The sequence below is a fragment of the Vigna radiata genome, chromosome 2, assembly GCF_000741045.1.
Source record: "Vigna radiata var. radiata cultivar VC1973A chromosome 2, Vradiata_ver6, whole genome shotgun sequence".
Classification (NCBI taxonomy): domain Eukaryota; kingdom Viridiplantae; phylum Streptophyta; class Magnoliopsida; order Fabales; family Fabaceae; genus Vigna; species Vigna radiata.
The window spans coordinates 1,618,975-1,635,520 of record NC_028352.1 but is presented as its reverse complement, the minus strand read 5'-3'; the positions used below and the strand labels follow the sequence as shown (position 1 = coordinate 1,635,520).

The following is a 16,546-nucleotide window of genomic DNA, read 5'->3' as shown; positions in this document are numbered from 1 at the left end:
TATGAAATGATCCAAATCTATGAACAAGACAAATTAGTCAGAAAAAAAATTCATCAAAAGAGAGCAAATGCATAAAGATTCCTAAGGTATAGCCATATTGATATTCAGAGTTCTGCAAGTGAGTGGCATAATGATAATGATTCTACCAAACAAATACAGGGAATTGATCAAAATGTAGGCTAAGTTGGAAATGATAGCTTGTGGTAGCATCAAAATACTTGTTGTGTATCTTGTAATCACAAGATTTTCAACTTTCATCAACTGTCAAATCATGTTCTGATAACAAAAATAAATTATTTCATATCCTCATCACATTATTGAATGAGGAAACTTGTACAAAGAAGAATACGCAGAGAGTACTCAGTGATGAGCATGTAAAAATAGAGAACGAAAACCTATTGAGATAACAATCCTACAACCAAACCTCTGCAGAAAAGAAACAGGTTTTGTGATGTTTACTTCTGAAGCAAATGAAAATCTAGAGAAAAATCTACTCAACGAAGAAAGATCCAAGTCATGTAATCTTGGTCTTGAGCCTACTGAACACCTATCCAACGAGCATAATCCACCCACCTGTCAAGGAAAATCACAGATCACACACACATGAACCTCTACCAACAAGCAAAGCTCTTCTAAAAAGTATTCAGAAAAGGCATGAGATTTCTTACAGTAGTGAACCCAAATACGTGTTGCCAGTTCGCACAGCAAAACACAGTGCGCTGAGAATTAGCTTGTGCTGATGCAGCAAAGGTTCCAAAAGCCTCTGTTCAATAATTCCAGCAACTACTTGATACCTGTCAGCAAAATCAGATTCTTAGTAGACGTTTTAAACAACAGTTTATATGAAATTACTGCTGAGGAATGAACTGGTGAGAGCATAGTTTTAATGCAATAGTAAAAGAAAGACTAATGATTACATACTTTTATATGGCAAAGAGAACAGTTTATAAAAGTGAACTTTCTTTAGAAAGTTATGCAGCATAAATTGTGCAAATACCACTTACAATCATCTGGATTTTGTAACTTTTCCAGTAGCTTTATCAGTCTATTAGATGTTGATTATCATAGTAAAGAAACATTTAAAATAGGACCAGAGAACGGAGAAGCCCCTTCTTTCCAAGCAACTCATTATGATATATTGCCATGCTTGACCATAATCGGATGACAATGAGTCAACATTATAAACAATGACAAGCAACTGATGTAAATTATTCAACTATGGTTAGGTTAGCCCTCACATTATAATAATATTGATGATATTTTATCAAATTGATTTATCAATGACTCCTTTTGGTGGTAGAGAAATAACTTTTCTAAATCTTGTAATAACAATTAGTGAAAAAATACAGATGAACAAAGGCAAGAGCAAGTTCGAAACAAAAGCCACATCATTCTTTTTTACCTGAGGTTGCTAGAAATAGACATATAGACACCATAGGCAGCACTGGTAGACAATATGGGAACATTTTCAATTTCCCCTTCCGAAGATTTAACTGCTTTCTTTGCATTGATTAAGGCATTTGTCACAGAAGTACCAACCTGAAGGAATACAAAATGGAGTACATATGTTAGGGTCTGAAGTCAATTGATTCCAGTCACATGTAGAACATTCAAGTCAAAACCAGTTGGCAGGATTATTTATTAAAAGAAAAGGTTGTATTGTAGTACACAAAATGGATCCATGGAAAACATTAATGCAGTGCTAGCTCTAACTAGGATCATACTCATTACTCAAATGAAAACACTAAGACTAGACTCTTTGTACTACTCTCAAGTAGTCAAGTTTTGCAGATGAGAAGACTGCATCAGTCAACTCAGTTGCCAAATCACGAGCCCCCTTAGTTCTTCTGGTAACGGTTAATACATAAATATCCATAAATTCTCATAAAACTTGCGGGGAAGAGAGATCAAGCGATGCAAAAACTTCTCAAACCAGAAAAGAACAGGAAAATTTCCAGGGAAGACAGGAACTAACCAGTGATGAAGCAGTACCAACAGCAAAAAGCTTAGACCCATTACGCTGTGCAAGGCAACCACATTATATACAGCAATTAGTCACGGGAAACGAAAGGGGAAAAACTGGATTCAAATTGCAAGATAAATAACTCAGAAGTTACTAAATTGAAATACATACCACAATTGCACCAATCCTCTGTATCAATGAATATGATGTCCCAGACAGAGCAACCTGTTGAAGGAAATCAGGAACACGAGATGAGATGCATAAACACCAACATTTGATAGCAAAACTATGAAAGTAATCAAAACCTATTGGATATATTTATAAAAACCTGAAAAGCATTATCTGGGCAGCCATGGAAAAACTTAGCAATAGGCCCTGCAGTGCCTGAGAGTGGCGGTCTAAGCGCAACAGTAGGCGCAGGAAGATAAACCAGCATGAAATCTGCAATGATGGCCATCACCTAACAACAAAAACAGTACATGAAAAAAGGGCTGTTAAGCCGCTAACTTCAATCCACATTTCACACAAACCAACACAAGATTCATTCTTAAATGTCGAATGTACAACACGAGAATCAACAGAAAAAATAAAAAAACTGTACCACATCGGCGAAGACGATTTCGAGCTCGTTGAAAAAGTTTTCTCTTCTTCGATCGTACTCAGCAGCAGTCTAAACAAACAAACACAACAAGAAGTTATACGGCAAATCGATGTTGAAAGTGTGACCGGAGAGAAGGGAAAGAGAGAGAACAGAAACCTTGGTGAAGACGCCAACGCCGCATTCCATGGCGACTTTCGCGAGGAAGAGATCATCAGCGAGGAGGCGCTCTCTGAAACCAGGAAACTGAAGCAGCCACCGGAAGAACGCGGACTTCTCCAGCTCCAAAAACCGCGTCACAACCGCCGCCGGAATCTTTCCCTCCTTTATCGCCGCCGCCAAATCCGCCGGCACGCTCTCCAACGCCCTCCCCGCCTCCGCCACGACCATCAAGGCCTCGTTCCTTCCCTCATTGGCGTGCTCGTCGTCACCGCCGCCGCCACCACCGCCATGTCCGTGACCACCATGTCCGCCACCGTGTCCTCCGAAGGATCCGCCAACAGAAGCTCCTATTGTGGAGCGGAGAGGGAAAAAGCGATCCGCCCGGCGCGGGATGCGGATGCTGAGGGAGGAAGAAAGGGAAAGAGAAGGAACGGCTTTGGAAGAAGAGAATGAAGATGAAGATGAAGTGGGCGCAGTGAAGAAGGAGAAAGCGATCGCCATTGTTGCTTGGTACTGTTGATTCAGTTCCCTTCACTCTTCCTCCTTCTTCTTCTTCTTTTTCTTCCTCTTGGGAAGAAACAGACACAGAGGAATGAGTGATAAATCCTAGGTATGTTGCTGTCTTCTACTTTTGCTGTTGATGTTTTTGGCTTTGTAGTGCGAAAATTTAATATTCCGACAAATTTGCTGTAGCGTTTGGCTTCTCCGTTTGCACTTGAAGAACGCGACGGGCGTTACTTCTTAGGTTTTTTGTTCCCACCATACCAAATTAAATTCTTATTTTATTTTTCAAAATTTATTTTTACTTTTTTTTCCTAAATTCTCTCGTTTCAAAATTTATTTTTACTTTTTTTAGACTCTATTTAATTTTACAATATTTTCTTTCCTGTAGATATTTTTACTCAGTCTGTTATCACCATACCTACCCTAACAACCTTCCTTTTTTTTAACTTTTTTCTTTTATTTTATCTTTCTTTTTCATAAAGTTTACCGACCACTAAGCAATAAACAGTATCTTTTTCATTCATTCGTCTATCCTTCCTTAAAATATTATGACACCATAAATACATCTCATTTCATACTTAAATATTTTTTTTTTATCTTTTTTGTTTAATCTCACGTGAAAAATTAGATGGGAAAGTATCCAATCACTTTTTGTTTTGAGATTTGAATCTTAACTCATTTAGTTAACTAAGTTTTAAGCATTTAATGACTCTTTTAAAATTAAGTAATTAATAAATTATAAATCTTTGATTTAAATTTCGGAAAATATTCATTTATATTTTATTGTCTTCCTGATTGATTTGAAATATTCTAAATGTGGTAAATATATGTTTCAATTAAAGTGATATATATATGTATATACATAAAAGTAAAATTTACTTATATTAAAATTTCAAATAAAAAATGTTAAAATTAATTAACTTAAATATTAAATACTTTAAATAAAAGTAGTTCTTATTAGTTTTCATATTTTTTTATAATGCAGTTATGATCGAAATTTCTTAACCATTTGTGAAAACTGATTATTGTGAAAATCATTATTAAATATTTGAATTTAGTGATTTCTATGGGACCTAGTTTATTATATGATTGATTATTCGATAAATTATAAAATGAACATATCATTGGCTTTTGCACTATGTTAAAAATTATTCTTTTTTCTCACTGTTGACACAACTTTTTCTGGCCACTGAATCACTGATCACAATCCTAGAATTTATTCGTCATCTTTATTTAAGTTAAATTAATTTTTAAATATTTTATTTTGTTTAAAGAAAATATTCTTAATTATTCAATTATAAAATGGAATGCATCATTGACTTTAGCATCATCTTACGCATTATTCTTTTACATGTATTCACTTAGTCTATCTAAGGATGGCGTGGTTCGGTTTAGATTGAATACGAAATAAATAAAAAATATTATTACGAGTCAATCTGAAAATGATATTAAATTTGAAAATAATATTAAACTTAATCAAATTCGAACAGTTTTTAATGACTGCAATTCAGATTATTTTGACCTTTATTTTTATTTTTATTTTTATTTTATTTTATTTTATTTGTTATAGTGGATCGATGGACGCCTTTTTTTTAGCCAACAACCACGAATTGAATGAAAATCAAATACATAATAAATAATCTTTTTGGTGTATTGTGAAGTAAAAAGAATTATACTGTCCATTATTTAGAAATTATTTCAAGTATACATCAGAAAAATCAAATGAAAAATTAATAGACTTGTTATAAATGACAATCTATAATTAGATAATACTGTAACAAATATTTATTATGTCTATATGTTCTGATTACATTTAATAATTGGGTAAAAAATATATTTTGAAACATTAAATGCGAGATTCGTTTTTATGTTAAGTCGAGATAATTTTAAAAAGTAATAAAGTTTAATGGTTTTAATTAATTAAAGGTGTAAATTATAATTTTAATTAATTGGTTATTTTCCATTTGGTTTTAATTAAAAATATTTTAAATTTGTTCAGATTTCTCTTTAATTTTCTAAAGTTTCATTCTCAGATTCCTTGATATTCATTTAGGATAAGTTTTTCTCTTCTCCTATATCAAGTTTCATTATCTCACTTTCAATAACAAGTCTATATTAGACTGCATTTGTGTTATGATATGTTTGATTTATAAACAACGTATTATGAGAAGATAAATTGCAATTTTTTAAACCTTTTCCTAAATTTTTAAAACAATTACATAAAGAATCTATTAATTAAGGTAACATAAAAAAATGGATTTACTATAAAGTAAAATTCATGCATAGAAGGAAAATTCATTAGTAATTGATTATGGATGACTATAAGATTGTTTATAAAATACTCATCAATAAATTATAAATAAAAAATTATAGATTTATCAATAATTATAAAAAGTCAAAATTTATCAATAAATATTATGATTTAATTATTATTATTTCTCTGTCTACTTATTCTTTTTTTTCTTTTTCTTCCTAAGAAACCAAACTCACTTCTTTCCTGAATTAACTAAATTAGTTAGAAATATTTTCTCAATCCATAAACATAAAAATTTCATAACATATACAAATAAAACTAAAAAAAAAAGTGTTGCTTTTATATAATATATGTTATGTAAGATTAACATGAAAGTAAAGTATAATAGAACATTCATGATTCAACCAAGATGGGTTAATATATGGATTGACAAGTTCTATGTTACAAAACAACAAATTATTGTTGGTTAAAATATTAAAATAATTACGGTCAAATTAACAGTCTATTATACCTAACAATTTACAAACACAAATTATTATATGATGGTATAAAAATTAAAAATTAAAGTTTGACTTGTAATGTCATCGAATTTGGGTACAACAGCTCAAGCATTTCTCAGTGGGTCATGATATTAAAACCCTTGGGGTGGAAGAACATGGTGACTATCTAATCTTATGCATGGACCACTTATTTTTGTCGTTATTGCTCTGAATGGAAACGTGTTTCTTTTTTATTTATTTATTCCTTTTCTGCAATAATTTTCCACAACGTTTTCCTGTAGTTAAATAAAATAAATAAATCCGTAATCGAAAATATATTTCTTTATTTTCTACAGTCACCCTTTTATAGTTATGTATAAACTTTTTCAATTTTTATTATTAAAATTTGTAAACAGTTTGTGGTGTAATTTGTTTGTACGTTGAAAATTAATGTTTCGAAAGATTTTTTTTTTTTATTGATTTCCAATATACATTTTCTTCAAAACACACGTTAATATTTTCTTAAACATCATCAGAACATATTTTACACTGTATTTTTTCTTAAACATCATGTTAAGTGGTTTCTAATTGCTGACCTGCGAGGTGGTTGTCCAACACTAGCTGTAGATGGTGGGCCATGTCTGGTGGATGAGCCTCCAATCTGGGGCGCTCCGGCAGAACCCACCGCCCATCGCCGCCCCTCACCATCCCCTTGTTCTCGTCCTGCCGCCAGTGCGGCGGAACGCCGTACTCACTCCTGAGAAAATCACAGCTCTTGTTCACAAGCGCTATGTCACGCTTCGACGCCAAGCAGAACCTCTTCTCCTTCCCATGGTAGCCATCAACGAGGTGCAGATGAACCTCCAAGTTATGCGCACTCACCAGATCCACGTTCCCCTTCACGAACGGACTCTCTCTGTGATCCAACGCAATCTCCGTCCCCACGTGCGCATAGCTCCACGGAAACGACAGCGCATCCTCTATATACTTCTGAAACCGAAACTTCTCGTTCGTTATTATCCCCGGCACGGTGGGTACCACATCGTGCACGTTCACCACTCTCAGAACCTTCACCCCGAGCTCCTCACACCGCTCTTTAAACTTCAAGTTCCCAACCCTAGGCCCTGCAAACGAAAACACCGTCACGGGAACACGTTCGCGACCGTCGCCAACCACGTTTAACCTAACCTCGGCTATGTCGTACGCGCTCAGAACGGCCAAGGCAGCACCGAGACTGTGCCCGGTGACGGTGATGCTTATCTCTTCGTCTTTGTAGTAGTTAAGAAGACGTTTAACCTCTGAGAGTACTTGTTCGCGAGCGGAGAAAGAGCAATAGGTGCAGGAGTCTTCTTTCTTGGTGTACAAGTCGTGGAATCCAGATTCCACCTTGATGGTTTGGTCTCTGGAGAAGAGCGCGGGACGAAGAATGTCTTTGAGGTCGTGGATCCATTCGACGTAGGTGACTGTTCCGCGCCATGCAATTAGGATGTCCCGGCGACCAAGGTGTTTGATGTGTTCCTTGTCGGTGATGACGGCGACGTAGCCCATCCAGTTGGCGTGCGGGCTCCAGACGGAGGCGACGTTGGACTTCTGGAAGAAGTTGGGGAGGTTGATGTTGGAGGTGGCGTAGAGGTAGCGGGTGATGGTGTAGCCGGAGTGGGGAATGTTGAGTTGGTGGAAGAAGTGGGAGGGATGGTACTTGCAGGTTCCGCAGTACTTGGAATGAGGGTCGAAGTCGAAGGAGTCGTAGCATGCTTGTGCCAGTTCCCCGTACCGGATTATTTCTCGTCGGAGGAGAGGGTTCATGGTTGGCTCTATCAACCCTTTCCAATCCTTCATGCCTTGGATTTCCCTCCACACTTGGCTCAAGGGAGCCTCAAAATCAAACGTTTCTTGTTCTTTTCCTTCGACGTCTTCTTGGTCCATTTTTGGGGTTAGGTTTGAGGTAGAAGAGCATTTGAGGATGAATGGGGGTTTGGCTTTGGAAAAGAATGAGAGGGTTGCGGTTGGTGTGTTGTTGAAGGTGGTGGCGTGTGGTGGTGAAAGGGGAGGAGATTGGAGGTTGTTGAAGAGCAGAAGAGAAGCCATGAGTGATGCTTAAAGAAGATGAAGTTGCAGAAAAGAGTTATAAGAATGATGAGGAAGAAGAAATGAAGAGAACGAGAGAGAGGAAGGTCTATGGCATAGGATAGTGCAGTAGGTTAAGGATGGGATGGTGGGAAGAAAAACATTTTGTGAATGAAACACGTTCCTTTGTAGAATGTTAGTACGCTCCATTATACAAAGTTGTGTGGTCTGGACCATGATGACACTGTCACTCTAGGTCTGGGTCCTGATGATACGTCAAGCTTTGGTCAGTTTCATTTTCATTCCGTTGGCTTATCCTCGTCCTCGTTTATTCTATTTGACTTGTCAAATTGAAATGTTTAAGTGGAACAAGACGGATTAAAATAAAAAATAATTTAAAAAAATATTTTTTTATTTTATATTATTTGAAATATATGGAAAATTATATAATAATGTTGTTAATTATTAATACCCACAGATCAACTTTTAATTATTAATTATAATGAAGAAATTTTATATAGAGACAATAATTATTTTAATTTATTCTATTAAAAATATTAATTAATTAATTAAACTATATATATATATATATATATATATAACACAATTTTTTTTTTTTAAAAATGACACCCATATCCACTTGTCTGTGGAACAACATTTGTTCACTTGAGTGGATTTGAGGGGAGTAATTGAGTGGATTTGAAGGTAATTTTTTTTGCTGTTTATTTGAGTGAATTTGGAGGTTAAAGAGACTGGATTTGGAAGTAAAGTTTGTGAGAATTAGTGTAAGATTTAATTTATATGGTAGATTAAAAAAATTTACTTCCAAATTCATACTCGTTTACCTCCAAATTCACTCAAATAAACAACAACAAAAAATTACCTTCAAATTCTCTCAAATCCACTCAATTACTCTCCATCAAATCCACTCAAGTGAACAAGACCTTAGGGGTAGTTAAGATTTACCACCTCTTGTTAGTTGTTTCTACTTAAGCGATTTTGATTTATCGTAAATTTGGTTGATTATAAATGGATATTCGATTGGAGGCAGGTTGACGAATAACATCACCTCTTAGGGATTTAAACGACCACTGCAACCTTCTCCTCGCAATCTCATGCTCCTAAATGCATTTGTTTTATACATTTATTATTTATTAAACTAAAAAATTCTTATGATTATGAAAAAAATTAAAATAACCAAATATCTTTTTTTTTTTTTTATTTTATAAAAATGATTGGAGGAAATAAACTTTTCTAGTGCTTAAAATTCTATTATTCTAATATAAGGGTATGTGGTTTTACAACAATAACACTTTTTGTTAACATAACATTATTTTTTTAATGCTTATTAATTTAAAATATTATCATTAAATTAATAATATTAAGGACCCTACAAATTTAAAAAAGAACAATAATTTTGAAATATATAACTTTATACTCTTCACTGATTTCTTCTCACTTGGTAATATTAATCATAATAAAAGATAACATTAACTTTTTTAGGTAATATAATCTATTTTATACCTACTTATTAAATCAAGTAATAATACATTTTGTACCATCTCATTTTAATAACATATTATTATTAAAATAAGATATTTCATAATAATAATAATAATAATCAACAACATATCTAAGATATATGGTATATTATTTTGTCTTTCAAAGATAGAACTATAATAATATATCTTTCTTGATATCGTGACATTGTATCTTGAGACTATAAGTAACTTGATCTAATGACTTCTCTTACAACTTGGACAAATGACTCCTCGTTCATAAGAAATGTCACTACGCATATGTGTCTCCATTTGTTCACACCAGTCACAATGATCATTGCAAAATAAGAAAAACAACAAAACACAAACCAACCAGACACAAAAACGGTAAGTTAATTTATAAATAAATAAATAGCATATAAAATATATACGATCAAATAACACCTTAATTGAATCATCCAAGCACATCAAACTAAACAATATTAAGATATCATTCACACCAAGTAGACTCTAGACTTAATTATTTGGATATGTCAACGATGTGTGATTTTAGGCAGTCTCACACTTATGGTGGTCTCTCTTACTCTGTAGAGCCATTATTAATGGATTTTATCATACAAAATGTTAGTTCCTCAACAATCTTCAATCAAGATAAAACCTCTAGACCAGGACCTCCTATCCCTTTCACCACATAACTCAATCCAATTTATATAAGCTTGAATAATTATTAGAATACCAGGATAAACCTCTAATCCAGACTCCTCATATCAATTCACACATTATAATTACATTCAATAAGATTTCCTTCTAAGCAATCTCCACAATAACATCAATCACATCAAGTGTATAGACATCGATAATATCATAACCCATTAATTAAAAGATCACAAAATCACATGATAAACAAAACAACAAAATAGAAAAAACAATGAAGATTGATGCTCAACAGTGAACAGGGCACGCCCAACACTAATATCGCAGAAGCTCACTATCAAGAGAGTGCTTAGAGCATACTGACATTCAGTGTTGGCATCACAATGAGCTCTCCAACTTGAGAGCACTTAGCGTTGAAAGCTTTCTCTCAACATTAAGGCTGTTAGGGCTCTCTAACTTGAGTGCATTGCATAGCAGAAACCATCACTCAACATCCTATCACGAAAAACAGCCACAAATTGTAAAAGTTAAAACTATCACCCAATGCCCCTAAACCTTGCTCAACACTATCACAAATATTGCAAGAATGTGAGATTTCAAATCATTAAATTGTACAAAATAGTATTTGCACTCTTCTTAGCTCAATACACTTGTCAAGATATTTTATACTTATCAATTTGAAAATTATACAATTATAAACATATCAAGCTAGCATATCCTTAAGCAATTCAAGCATGCTAAAACAAGTTTCAAATTCTAGGATTTCCAATACACGTGAGAGACCCTATTTAAGCCAATCATACCAATAATTTCAATAAGATCTAACTCCACCTTCTAACACTAATTTGAACTAAATAAAAGTAGACAAACCAACTCATTTCATGATTTTATAATACCACCACTGAATTCAAACTTGTCTATCTATCACAAACTTATATATAATCCCTAAACTTAGCAACTCAGTAGAAGTTCAAATATGAATATTCAATTTACCATAAATTTTACATCAACGACTTTCATTAATCACTCCAAAATAAATCCTCTCTTGCTCATCAAAAATTTGTAAGGTGACCATATAAATATACTTAACCAAAACTAATTTAAGGGTCATTTGATTAATACATTTCAACTATTATTTGACATATTTTTCAGTACTAATGAGTACGAATTTCCATTTAAATTCAACCATTTCAAATTTAATTAAACATATAGTTAAATTAAAATCAACATAATTCAAACAATTCATTGTCTTCCCTTCTCCTAAAATAACTCTAGATGTTCTAGAATTCCAAACTACCTTAAACCACACAAGATCTATCTATACATAAAAGCATCCATTAATGCCTATTCATATTGATGACTCAAAGATGTCATACAAGCAAAAAGGACTCATGCAAGGAGAAAATAGAAAAAATTATATTTTAAATTAATTTTTTGTTTTAAATTTTAATTTAAAAAGTAGACCAACAAACTAGCTAGCTCCATTCCTTCCTGCTATTGATCTACTAGTTTAACGAACTAGAAAAGACAAAATAAAGCAGATTTATAGACTGAAAACTCTAACCAACATGCCAATTTTAGTGGGAGCGTAACTCACTTTTGTTACTTATTTTGTTCGAATCTTATCTTAACCACGAGCAATGTATCTATGTAATATCTATGTTTTATAATTATTTTTTAAAAATTAATCTTTTTTTTTTTAATTTAATAATATTTTTATTTTAATAATAATTAAAATAACTAGTTTTTAATAATTGTAAGATAAAATTGGATATACGTGCGTTTCACGCATGTGTTTATATATCATCATGAAGTCGAAAATAATAATATAAGGACTAGATTTTAATAACAATCTAATCAAGCCCTCGTAAAATCCCAAGTAATCTACTGAATCTCAACGAAAGTAAAGTTTTGTTATACATCAAAATAACAAAAGCATCATCCAAGAAAAGAAATGCATAGATCCATGAAGAAACGTAAGCTTCTAAAATTCTAAGAAAACATTAAAAGGAAAAATGCAAAGATATCTGAAACAGACCCTTAAATACCGACATAAGAAAAAAAAAATCTCAATGGGATTTTAAATTTTATTTTGAAATGACTTTTAGCAATTTAAGATTTTTTGAAAGTATAGTTAGCAGCTTATTTTTTAATAATTTTTTGAAAATAAATTATATATCACTATTTTATAAATTTGTATATTTGAAACGGATGAATCACAAACAATCAAATAAATAATTGTAAAAAATTGTTAAAAAAATATTTTTCTTTTTGAAATGCACTTTTAATATTAAATTTAAAATTTTGCCCAATTGCAATGGTGTGAGTAGTTCAACAGGGCAGTTCATATTTATGATAAAAAGGAAAGAAAAAAAAAATCAAATGGTCAGCATGGCACATGGTAATGAAAACATTTGTTAAAAAGCAAGTCGCTTTTAATTTATTGAATAAAGTAGGCCATGTTGACGAATTAGGGTTCGTGTTTATTTTGAAAATTAGAAAAAGGAACGAAAGAATCGATTCTTGACTCATTAAAATAACCGATTTTTGTAGTGAAGATTTATTTTTTATAAAGTCTTCTGACAGCACGTAGAAACTAATTACTATAAAAGGGTCTTTATTGAAACTTGATCTTAGATCTAAAGTATGTGTTTTTTAATGATGAATGATATGAAATCTCTTGAAGTAGAAAATAAGCAGACATAAGTTGAAAGCAAGGTGTTTGATTAAGGAAGAGAAGATGAGCAGCAACATAGAAAAAGTTGTGTGTGTGACTGGAGCTTCTGGTTTCATTGCTTCATGGATCGTCAAATTCCTTCTCCAACGTGGCTACACTGTCAGAGCTACTGTTCGTAACCCAGGTTAGCTCCTCTTTCACTTTCGATTAACCATATATATATATATATATATATATATATATATATATATATATATATGGATGATGGATCTTGTGCTTATTGATATATGCAGCTAATCATGAAAAGGTTGACCACTTGCTGAAACTTGATGGAGCAAAGGAAAGGTTACATCTCTATAAGGCAGATCTTCTAGAAGAAGGATCATTTGACGATGCTTTTGAGGGTTGTTATGGTGTTTTTCACACTGCTTCACCGGTTCAGTCCATAGTCAACGACCCACAGGTTCATTTCATTATTCACTTTGAAATACCAGTAATGCACATTTTCATCAGATGGTTTTGTAGCTCAGCAAATTCACATATAAAGACTGAATTTTGTTGAATGGGCATTTTCTATCTGATTGGTTTTATGATGATTCAGTTTGAAACGTTGTTCTTTATTTCAGAAAGAGTTAATTGATCCAGCGGTTAAAGGAACTCTTAACGTTGTTAAATCATGTGCAAAATCGACATCAGTGAAACGAATAGTTTTAACTTCTTCTTTTGCTGCGGTTTCGTACAATGGAAGGCCTCGAGCTCCCGAGGTTGTAGTTGATGAAACTTGGTTTTCAGATCCAAACATCTTAAGGGAAAATGAGGTGTGTGCCATTCTTCTTCTTTCTAAACAATTGTAATTTGTGTTTGTTTTTTTTAATATATTATTTTTATCTTATTTTATATTGGATAATGATATTTAGACAACATTTTTTTTTAAATATTTGAAGATCATCTACGTATCATTCTGTGATTGGTCCAAAATTATACCACCATGGACCAATAACAGAATGACACGTAGATGATGTTCAAATGTTGTAAAAAAAATATTGTCTAAATATCATTATCCTTTTATTATTATTATTATTTATATGTATTTTGGATTACTTCATATTTTTTTATTAAAAATAGAGTAAGTTATATGTATAGTTAAGATAAGGAAAATTAATATCATAGATAGTTTTTATTATATTGAACATGGTATGAGAATCGAGTTCTTTGAGGAAATGGATTTTGCCTCTCCCACTACACTCGTTGTTGTCGGCAGCGATGCCATCTACCATTATCGGTGGCACCATAGAGCAGTGTTGTCGTCTGTCATAGCCTCAACGCTTAAGTTGTGTATTTGCTCACTTTTTCGTTCTGTGTATAGCATGTCCCATTTCTTCTCGATGTTACACTTTTTCCTCTTTTAGGTTTGTTGTGCGTAGTCGCACATACCGTCTCCTCCCAAGTAGCTATGCAAAACATTAAGGTTGTTTTCTTTTTCCTTTTACAAGTGCTTTCATAGGAGAATCTTGAATTTTTAAGGTTTCTTTCTCATTCATCAATGACTTCTTCTGCAGTTGTCTTTTTTGAACTTTCTTTTGTCACAATTGTGTTTGACTTGTTCATATATGTTTTTTCTCCCATGGCAAAGATGACTTGTTCATATATATGTATATCAACCATGTATTCCTCAACAACATTTAGAAGATATTTATATGAAACATCCTCTCAGATTTGTTGCTCAGAGGAATCTTCTAAGTTGTTTTTTGTTTTCTAAGTTGTTATTTTGTCTTCTATATCGCCTTTATAAATCATTAACAATTTGATGTCATACCAGTGTACAAACAAATATTTTTACTAACTCTTTATTAATTATATTAGTAACAAATTTGGTACATACGATATGTACAAACTTGAAGAAAAATGTTTGCTATATTACTTTTATTTTAATTTTATATTTTATCTTTAGTTAATTTATTATTATTTCTTATTTGTATTAAATATTTGTATATTCAATATAAGAGATTAATCTCGTAAATAATTTTCAGTGTATATATTTAACATTTTGTAACTAGTTTTTTATTTTTGAGTGTTAAACACTTTTAGAAATGGTATTCATTTGGAAAGACTTTGGCTGAGGATGCTGCCAGAAAATGTTTGGACGAACAAGACATTAAGTTGATTGTTATTAACCCAGCAATGACCATAGGGCCTCTGTTGCAACAAGAAATGAACGAAACTTCTTCCAGAATTTTAAACCTAATCAATGGTGATGATTATCTTCTGAACCATTCTGTCAACAAAACTCTGCAGATTTTCCCAAACCGATAACTCTTTCACTTGGTTGATGCAGGTTCAAAAACGTTGTTTCCAAATTTGAGTTTTGGGTGGGTGAATGTGAAAGATGCTGCAAATGCTCATGTTCAGGCATATGAGAGTGATTCAGCTAGTGGAAGATATTGTCTAGTTGAAAGAGTTGCACACTTTTCCGAAATTGTTAATATTTTAGGTCAGATGTACCCAACTTTGCAGATTGCAGACAAGTAAGTTTAGAACTTTATCTGTGAAATAAGTTTTGTTGTGATTATTGAAATTGTTGAGAAATTTATTACTCAGTGAGCTTGGGAGAGATTAGGAGACTGAACATTTACATGCTCATGATGATATTTTAATAATTTTTTTTAAAATAAATTATGTGTTATAATTTTATTTGTTAGTATATTTAAAACGTAATAATAACAAACTGTAATATAAATGGTTGTAAAATTATTGTAAAAAAAATTGTTAAAGATACAATTTTTTTTTCTTAAATTAATAAATGTATCATTTTTTGACCTTCTTGTGAATTGATACAGGTGTGAAGATGATGAGCCATTTGTACCAACATATCAGGTTTCCAAAGAAAAAGCAAAGAGCTTGGGAATTGAGTTTATTTCCTTGGAAGATAGCCTTAGGGAGACAGTTGAATGTTTCAAAGAAAAGAAGCTTCTTGACTTCTAGTTCATGTTATCTCCTTAAAGAATGAGTAATATTTTTCAAGTTAATGCAAAATAAGTAAGGTTTGAATTTGAATTCAATAATAGTACTTAAAAAATATAAAAATTTTACATTCATATGATATTATATTTTATTGTTTTTATTTTTTCTCTTAGAAAATATAAAAATTTATTTTTTATGATATTTTATTCTTGTATTAGTATGTGTATATAAAAATGTGTCACTTTATTATTTTTTGTGTGAATTTTATTTTTACTTATACCTCTATTTTGCTTATGGGATTGTAGAATTTTTTATATTTAAATAGTTGTAAAAGAGAAAAAAAAAGTGATTTTTAAGTGATGACTTTGACTTTCACCATCATAAAATAATTCCGTTTTTCATTCCAAATTTGTGGCCAATCATAAAAAACGTTTTTCCAAAAGCAACTTATTTTTCGATAATTACAATTGAAAAAAAATAATAAAAAATAATATTTTGACACATATAAATTTTCATATTTATTTAATATTATTATTTTTTATTTTTTTTCTTTTCTGAAAAAATATAAAAATTTATTATTTTAAAACTGTTTTATTTTTGTTAGATGTGTGAAATGAGTGTATATTATGTTACTAAAAAAAATTGTTGCTTAAATAGAAGAGGAAACACATTTTATATATATATATATATATATATATATATATATATATATATATATATATATATAT

The 16,546-nt window shown here is 31.8% G+C and overlaps 3 protein-coding genes across 3 annotated transcripts; 1 reads left to right on the top strand and 2 right to left on the bottom strand.

Moving 5' to 3' along the window:
* Nucleotides 1-175: 175 nt before the first annotated feature.
* On the bottom strand, nt 176-3,454 carry LOC106756332 (protein RETICULATA-RELATED 4, chloroplastic). The gene is made up of 8 exons (XM_014638718.2): nt 2,721-3,454; nt 2,565-2,633; nt 2,292-2,423; nt 2,135-2,188; nt 1,976-2,020; nt 1,403-1,539; nt 669-794; nt 176-573 (listed from the first exon to the last, which is right to left on the bottom strand). The coding sequence occupies exons 1-8, from the start codon at nt 3,222-3,224 to the stop codon at nt 537-539; spliced, it is 1,104 nt and encodes a 367-aa protein (XP_014494204.1). The 5' UTR covers nt 3,225-3,454; the 3' UTR covers nt 176-536.
* A 2,583-nt stretch (nt 3,455-6,037) lies between these two features.
* On the bottom strand, nt 6,038-8,256 carry LOC106756331 (phospholipase A1-Igamma3, chloroplastic). The gene has a single exon (XM_014638716.2). The coding sequence runs from the start codon at nt 8,046-8,048 to the stop codon at nt 6,534-6,536; it is 1,515 nt and encodes a 504-aa protein (XP_014494202.1). The 5' UTR covers nt 8,049-8,256; the 3' UTR covers nt 6,038-6,533.
* A 4,599-nt stretch (nt 8,257-12,855) lies between these two features.
* Nucleotides 12,856-15,894, top strand: LOC111241038 (cinnamoyl-CoA reductase 1-like). Its single transcript, XM_022777429.1, has 6 exons — nt 12,856-13,041; nt 13,151-13,320; nt 13,484-13,675; nt 14,946-15,108; nt 15,193-15,382; nt 15,695-15,894. The coding sequence occupies exons 1-6, from the start codon at nt 12,921-12,923 to the stop codon at nt 15,837-15,839; spliced, it is 981 nt and encodes a 326-aa protein (XP_022633150.1). The 5' UTR covers nt 12,856-12,920; the 3' UTR covers nt 15,840-15,894.
* Nucleotides 15,895-16,546: the final 652 nt, after the last annotated feature.